The 7,940-nt window shown below is 31.9% G+C and overlaps 1 protein-coding gene across 1 annotated transcript; it reads left to right on the forward strand.

Moving 5' to 3' along the window:
* Positions 1-430: 430 nt before the first annotated feature.
* LOC145037773 (GATA transcription factor 4-like) lies at positions 431-1,721 on the forward strand. Its single transcript, XM_078986490.1, has 2 exons — positions 431-869; positions 994-1,721. The coding sequence occupies exons 1-2, from the start codon at positions 630-632 to the stop codon at positions 1,612-1,614; spliced, it is 861 nt and encodes a 286-aa protein (XP_078842616.1). The 5' UTR covers positions 431-629; the 3' UTR covers positions 1,615-1,721.
* Positions 1,722-7,940: the final 6,219 nt, after the last annotated feature.

Raw genomic sequence — 7,940 nt, forward strand, 5'->3', positions numbered from 1 at the left:
ATATATATATATATATATATATATATATATATATATATATATATATATATATATATATATATATATATATATATATTGGTGTTTGTATATATAATTTACATTTTTGGGACGTGTAACGTCCATTGAAGGGTTGCTAGAATAATACAAACGTTTTATGGGTTGTTATTTATGAGTATATGTATACATTCAGATACATGAAGCATCATAATTTGTTATATATTATACATTTAATAGTAAAATATTAATAAAAGGAAAAAAGAAAAGTAAATTGTGATCAGAGAGTTGCAGAGCCCTCACATTGCATGGTCACTCTACCCACGTTCCTTTGCTCCCCCACACCCCTCTCTTCCCAAATACCTTAATCAATAATCACTAACCCCCAAAAGTACACACTATATCAACCCCCCTTCTCCCTCTTCCTTTTTACCTAAACCCTACGTACTTACACTTCCAGTTCCAAGGAAGACGACTGTGAAAGCTCTGTTGCTATCGCAGTTGTCATTCCTCCAACTCACTCATATATTTCACACTTCAAATTTTCTAAAATTAAAGATTTTCGTTTAGTTTAACGTAATTGTTAACTCCGAATAACACAATCAGATAATTGGAGTTGAAGAGAGTGATCAGTGATGGATATGTATGGAATGTCATCGGCCGGACAAGATTATTTAGCCGTTGACGAGCTCTTTGACTTTTCCGGTGACCGGGATGACGTTTTCTCCTCTTCCGCCGTCAATGCCACCGACGTGTTCCACAATATCACCGCCTCCGGCAGCCAGTACCAGTACGGTTTCAATAGCAATAATAATACTACCATTACCAATTACCACCACCAATCCACCGACTTTACCGATCATTTCTGCGTTCCGGTGAGTTTTCGATTTCAACTTTTCTGTTTGTTTTACAGGAATAACAGAGGGTTATAGATATGGATTTGTGAAGGTTTTTGTTTCTTTTGAGTACTGATAATGTTGTGGATTTGGAATGTTCTAGAGTGATGACGTGGCGGAGCTCGAATGGCTATCGAGATTCGTCGACGATTCGTTCAGCGACTTTCCGACGAATAACATAGCCGGAACTATAAACTTCCGACCGCAGAACACGTCGTTTCACAGCAGATCAAGGAGTAAGAGAACCAGAGCACCGTCAAATACCAACAGCTGGACATCAACACCATCGGTACCCACCACTCCGATCTCTGAAACATCGAAAACTTCTTCATCGTGCGACACGACGTCGGAATCCGGCGTCGTTAGACGCTGTACTCACTGCGCTTCGGAGAAGACACCACAATGGAGGACCGGTCCGTTAGGTCCGAAGACGTTATGCAACGCCTGCGGTGTGAGGTTCAAATCAGGGCGGTTGGTTCCGGAGTATCGTCCGGCAGCGAGCCCGACGTTTGTGTTAACTCAACACTCAAACTCTCACCGGAAAGTAATGGAGCTCCGTCGGCAAAAGGAGGTGATGGTAGGAGGCCAACACCACCAACACCAACACTACCAACAGCAACAGCAGCAATTACTGCCTTCGGAACACCAAATCTACGGCGGAGCACACCACCGCCACCGGGAGCAACAACAACTGCATCATGGCAGCAACTACGAGGTCTGCTGACGTTAGTCCGTACCGTAAACGGCCAGGAAAGCTTAATCTACTATAAAAATATGTACTGGATAAGAAGAAATCTATAAAATTGTAACGAATTTCAGATTTTTATGATCTGATTTCTTTTTGTTCTTGCATTTTATTTTTAAATTAAATAAAATTTAAAAACAGAAAAAATCAAACGGCGAGTATACTACCTATTAACTAGTAAATGTTAGAAATTTAAATTTATATAAATTATACATAGATTTTAGACAAAATTATATAAATGGTCATTGTGATTGACCAACTCATTGTGATTGACACAATTGACTAACTTTAGTCCTATTTGACTAACTTTAGTCCTATGACAAATTTTGTGTATGGATGTTTTTTGTGTTTTTAAAAATCTTGCACAGTGTTAACTTTTTGTATTTTTTTGATATTTTGTTCGTATAAATTTTTTTTTAATTTTTTTTGATATTTTTTTCGAATATAATTATTAATATTTTTTCGATTTTTAGCTTGAATAATTTTTTCTCCTTTTTTTTTTCACGTTTTGTTAATATATATATATATATATAAAATTTTACATTTTGTTTGTTCGTATTTGTTAAAGATTTTAATGTTTATTATAATTATAATTCGTAACTTAATTCACTTACAATCATATTTTTCTATTTTTTTTGTTCTTCTAATATATATATATATATATATATATATATATATATATATATATATATATATATATATATATATATATATATATATATATTCAAATGAAAACATTTGTTAAATTGAGAACACTTGAGTGTAAATTTCACTCAACACGTGCATCTTTTAAGTTTTAATAGTTAGAGGGCTTATGGGTAATTCAACCCAACAATTCCCTATGCTTTCCTTCTTCACACAGAAAATCAACAACATCCCACCCCGATCTTCCCTACGCCCAGCACTGCGTCCTCTCGCTATGCCTCTCCGCCAGATATCCTACTTTGCGCTCTTCTTCTTCCAACGCTCTTTCACCTATTGTCGATACTTGTTCCAGAAATCTAATGCTTAAACCCGACAATCTAATTCCATCCGAAGGTACTATAACTACTCTCTCTCTCTCTCTCTCACTCTCATTAGCTCGATGAAATGAGAACTGAGCGTAATTATCAATTAACAGCATCGATTACGAGCTCATGATAATGATTTTTTATACAGTCGTTCATATTTGTATTTTCTGCTACATGTCATTTGATTTGATTCAACATCTTTTCTTAGTTGAAACCAAATTAGAATGGTTAAGAAATTGGTGTCTCACCTGGTGAAACAAATAGTGGCCACTAGGTGTTTGACAAAATGTCACAAAGAAACATACTTGTTATAAAGATCTGAATACATACTATGTTATTAACATTACTTATTTTACTTACCACTTTCTCAAGGCTATATATAATTTAACTCTTTAGCCTGCAAACACATAATCGTTTTCTAAAATGACATTTTTCTTTTTCTTTGTATATTGAAAAACACAACAAATAAAGTTACCATTGATTGCGTCTCATCATTGAGTTTATTGCTGACTTATGTAGGATTTTTACTTTCCTCCTCTTTGATTTCACGGTCAATCTCTTTGATAAACCTTAAAGAACATTTAATTAGTATAATAGGGGTTGGATTAGAGTCTATTAGAGAGTTGATGATCATTGTAGAATTTCATGCATACAAGGTGTTTGTCGTATTGTCTGAAAGAACCTAATAAATGTAAAATTGGCATTTTATGTGAAAACCCTTAACTTTGAACCCTCATTAAGCCAGGCGTTATCGACCTTAGGTTAAATTGAATTTCACATCTCAATATCCTAATAAGTAACCAACAATCATTTTAAAAGTGATAAACTTAAGGCTTAACCATTAAGTCCTTATTGAACACCAAAGTGATTTAAAAACTAGTATGACCAATTTTCCCAAATATGTCGTCCAACTTCTAAAATCCGTCTAAGTCAATAAGAACACCTAAAAATCATGAGACTTAGTTTTCTGGAAATATTAGTGTGTCTAGTCTCTTCAGACTTTGAATCACATTTCAAAATTCCAAATCCTTTAGGGGTAAAATTGGAAATCTTCTTAGGTTGGTCCATGCTGTCACAGATTTCATGCATTGTCTTCAAAAAAATCATAATAAATTCATCAGAACTCCAAATGCCAAAACAAAGCATATAATCAAATATGGATGTATAGTTTCCTACATATAAAGGGTCTGATGTAATTCGTGGTAGATTGGTACGAGTTTATTCCAAGAGTGTTAAGTGGTCCAGAAAGTGACAACTTAAAGTTAGTAACTTGTAAATTTAATATAAAATCAACCAAAAATCATTAGAACCAGATCTTTATATTCCTGAAAAGATAAAAGGGGGAACTTTACCAATGTTATTTTATCATAATTTATTAGGGTTGAAAGGTAAGAAAATAGATCCCAAACAAAGCACTACAATCAAACAGAAAATAAGGAAATATGTGCATAAGTTTATAAGATTAATACAACAAAGCAAAAGCTAAATAAAGTTACAATTGATGTGTAAGTTCTCGGAAAGGAAAATATTCATGGATACCCTAATCCGGTATAGTGAACAAGGAAAGGCAGAATGTAGTTTTTTCTCTAGTGAGACAAGGAAACAAGATTCATTTCCACGTTCTCGATTCGTTAGTTTTTCTCGTGTATTAAATCACATGTGATTATATGATCTAATCACATATGACTTATATGCACAAGATTCATTTTTTTTATTCAATTGTTGTTCTTTGTCCATATTAATCGTATAGTATGTGATTAAATATATAAAATGACATATGATTAAATACATATTAACAAATATTGAATTGAGAATGTGAATTTGAATCTTATTCACATAAATCATATGTGATTAGATACGTATAATCACATGTGATTAAATACATGAGAACAACTATTGAATCGATAACACAAAAATGAATATTGTCCACATAAATCATATGCGATTAGCTATATATAATAACATGTGGTTATGCATATCTAATCACATATTATTTATGTGGCTAAGATTCATTTTCGCGTTCTCGACTCAATAATTGTTTTTTTTTCCACTTTAATCATATGTGATTAAATACATTTAATCAGATGTGATTATATGTTTTTAATCACATATGATTTTATTTGGAAAAGAAGAATCTTGTTTGTATAAATCTTATGTGATTAAATACATACAATCACATGTGATTATATACACAATACCAACTATTGAACAAAGAACACAAAAACAAATCTTTATCCAAATTAATCATATATGATTAAATAAATCTAATCACGTGTGATTATATGAATTGATGTGGACAAAATTCATTTTTGCTTTGTTGATTCAATAGTTGTTCTCATGTATTTTATTACATGTGATTATATGTATAATTGTATGTCATTAAGTACATGAGCATAACTATTGAATCGAGAATGCAAAAATGAATATTGTGTACCTTAAATCATATGTGATTATATACATATAACCACATGTGATTAAATACACAAAAGCAATTATTTAATTAAAACCATAAAAATAAATATTATCTACATAATCATATCTGATTAAATGCATGTATCTAATGATATATGATTTATCTGGATAAGATTCATTGCCATATTCTCGAATCAGTAATTGTTCTTTGACAAATGTAATCATATGTGATTAAATACATATAATCACATGTGATTATATGTATTTAATCACATATGATTTATATGGACAAAAAATAACGATGTCTATATAAATTATATGTGATTAGATACATATAATCGCATATGATTATATACACAAGAACAACTATTGAATCGAGAACATAAAGATAAATATTTTCCACATATATCATATGTGATTAAATGCATATAATCACATGTGGTTATATGTATCTAACCGCAAATAATTTACGTGGAAAATATTTATTTTCGCATTCTCGATTCAGTTTTTGTTTTTGTGTATTTAATTGCAGGACATTATATGTATCTAATAAAATATGATTTATATGGACAATATTCATTTTCACATTCTCGTTCAATAGTTGTTCTTTTACATTTAGTCACATATTATTTCTGTACACAAGATTCATTTTTGCATTTTTGATTCGATAGTTTTTTTTCCACATTAGTCATATGTGATTAAATACACACAATCACATACGATTAAATACATAAGAGAAAATATTGAATCAAAAATGTGAAAACGAATATTATCAATATAAATCATATGTGATTTGATACATATAATCATGTGTGATTAGGTACATAAGTACAACTATTGAATTGAGAAAGAAATAATGAATCATGTCCACAAAAATCATATGTTATTAGGTATATATAATCACATGTGATTATATGTATTTAATACATATGATTTTTATGTACAATATTCATTTTTGCGTTTTTAATTCAATAGTTGGTCTCGTGTATTTAATCACATACGATTTATGTGAAAAATATTTGTTTTCACGTTCTTGATTCAATAAATCATATGCGATGAAATATATAATCATATTTAATTATATACACGAGAACAACTATTGAATTAAGAACATTAAAACAAATTTATGTCCACATTATTCATAAATGATTAAATATTTATAATCACATGTACTTAAATATATGAGAAAAATTATTGAAATGTAAAACCAAAAATGAATATTGTTCATGTAAATCATATGTGATTGGATACATATAATCACATGTGATTATACGTATCTAATCATATATGAATAAAGTTGACAAAAAATAATTATTGAATTGAGAACGCAATAATGACATATGTGATTAAATATATCTAATCACGTGTGATTATATGTATCTAATCACATGATTTATATGGACAAAAAAGAATATTGTCCATATAAAACATATGTGATTAAATATAAATAATCGCATGTGATTATATACACATAATCACAGGTGGTGGTGGTGTGTAGTGATGTTTGGTGGTGGTAAGTGGTTGTGGTGGTGAAGGGTGATAGGGGTGACATTTAGGGTGGTGATTGTAGTGGGTGGCAGGTGGCGGTAGCGAGTAGTGGTGATACGTGGTGGAGACGGGTGAAGTGATGAAGTGTTAATCGAGTAAAGAAAATCAAGTCAGAGTAATATAAATATGAAATGAACATGAGTAGTAAATATAATCTTTTTTCAGCTCAATTATACTTCCAAAGTTTTACAGAGAGTAAAAAGACAAGTTCTGTAAAGACCTTTATCAAACTCTAAGTAAAGTCCCTATTTAAAGGAAACATGAAAATATACAAAAAATACTAAGGCATAGACATTAAGCTTAGAATATTAGACACCTTGGTAAATACATTACAAAATATATGAAGGGTACAGACTTCAACTCATTATAACATAATTTCGACCCTAACAATATCACCGTTTGTAATGAAGTCGTTTTCTCTCAGTTTGTGAGAATTTATATGGCATACATCATTACCCTTTGTATTTCAGTGTACTATGAAATAATCTTCTTAAGCTCCTTCTTGTCCCCTTCATTATTTTTCTTGTAATTATTCATACGAAAAATGAAGTTCGTATACTTGATTCCTAGGGTTAGCTGGTGATTTCTTATTTTCCATCTCAAAGTCTGGTATTAGCTTTCCTTTTCCTTTAATGTCCTTCATAGACTTTGTTTCATCTTGGGACTTTGAGGAACCGAAACTACGTTTAGGACCGAAACTGGGTTTAGGACCGAAACTGGATTTAGGACCGAAACTATGTTTAGGACCGAAACTGGATTTAGGACTGAAACTATGTTTAGGACCTAAACTGGGTTTAGGATCGAAACTGGATTGGGAACCGAAACTCGACCTTTGGTTCTGGGACTTGGAATAGTAGGAATTAGGACTGTAATTTTCCTTCAACTTTTCCTTTCCATTGTCCATTGATCCTTTCCTAGGAAGCTCATAATTGGAGTTTTGAGAATTCCAATGCCTTTTTGTTCATTGAGATTCTTGGTATGTCTCTGATTTCTCAAGCGTTTCTGTTCGGCTAGCTCCTTTTGAGATTTGTGGATATTGAAGCTGGCCTTTGGTTTCTCCTTTTGAGTTTCGGTTGTCTTGTTAGACACTTTTGTTTTTGCACTATCCTTGGTTAGAACTTTCGGTTCTTCAATTGGCTCCTCAGGAATTTCTTTGGTTCCACTTGTGCTTGGTTTGTCGAAACCGGAGGGTGTGTTGATGGGTTCTGCAATGTATCTTCCTTTAACCCTCCATGTAGTCTGCTCAGATAGGCCAGCGGTTTCATCTGCGTTGTCAATTGGAGTAGGCCAGAAGTAGTCATCGCATCCTTCAACATTATCTTTGTCGACCAAGAT

Source organism: Lactuca saligna, chromosome 3, assembly GCF_052625555.1.
Source record: "Lactuca saligna cultivar CGN05327 chromosome 3, ASM5262555v1, whole genome shotgun sequence".
In the NCBI taxonomy this organism is placed as follows: Eukaryota; Viridiplantae; Streptophyta; class Magnoliopsida; order Asterales; family Asteraceae; genus Lactuca; species Lactuca saligna.

Bases quoted from the DNA above. Each gene is read 5' to 3' on its own strand.
- LOC145037773 (XM_078986490.1), top strand. From the start codon at position 630: ATGGATATGTATGGAATGTCATCGGCCGGACAAGATTATTTAGCCGTT. The intron at 870-993 runs GTGAGTTTTCGA...GGAATGTTCTAG, and splicing joins CCGATCATTTCTGCGTTCCG to AGTGATGACGTGGCGGAGCT.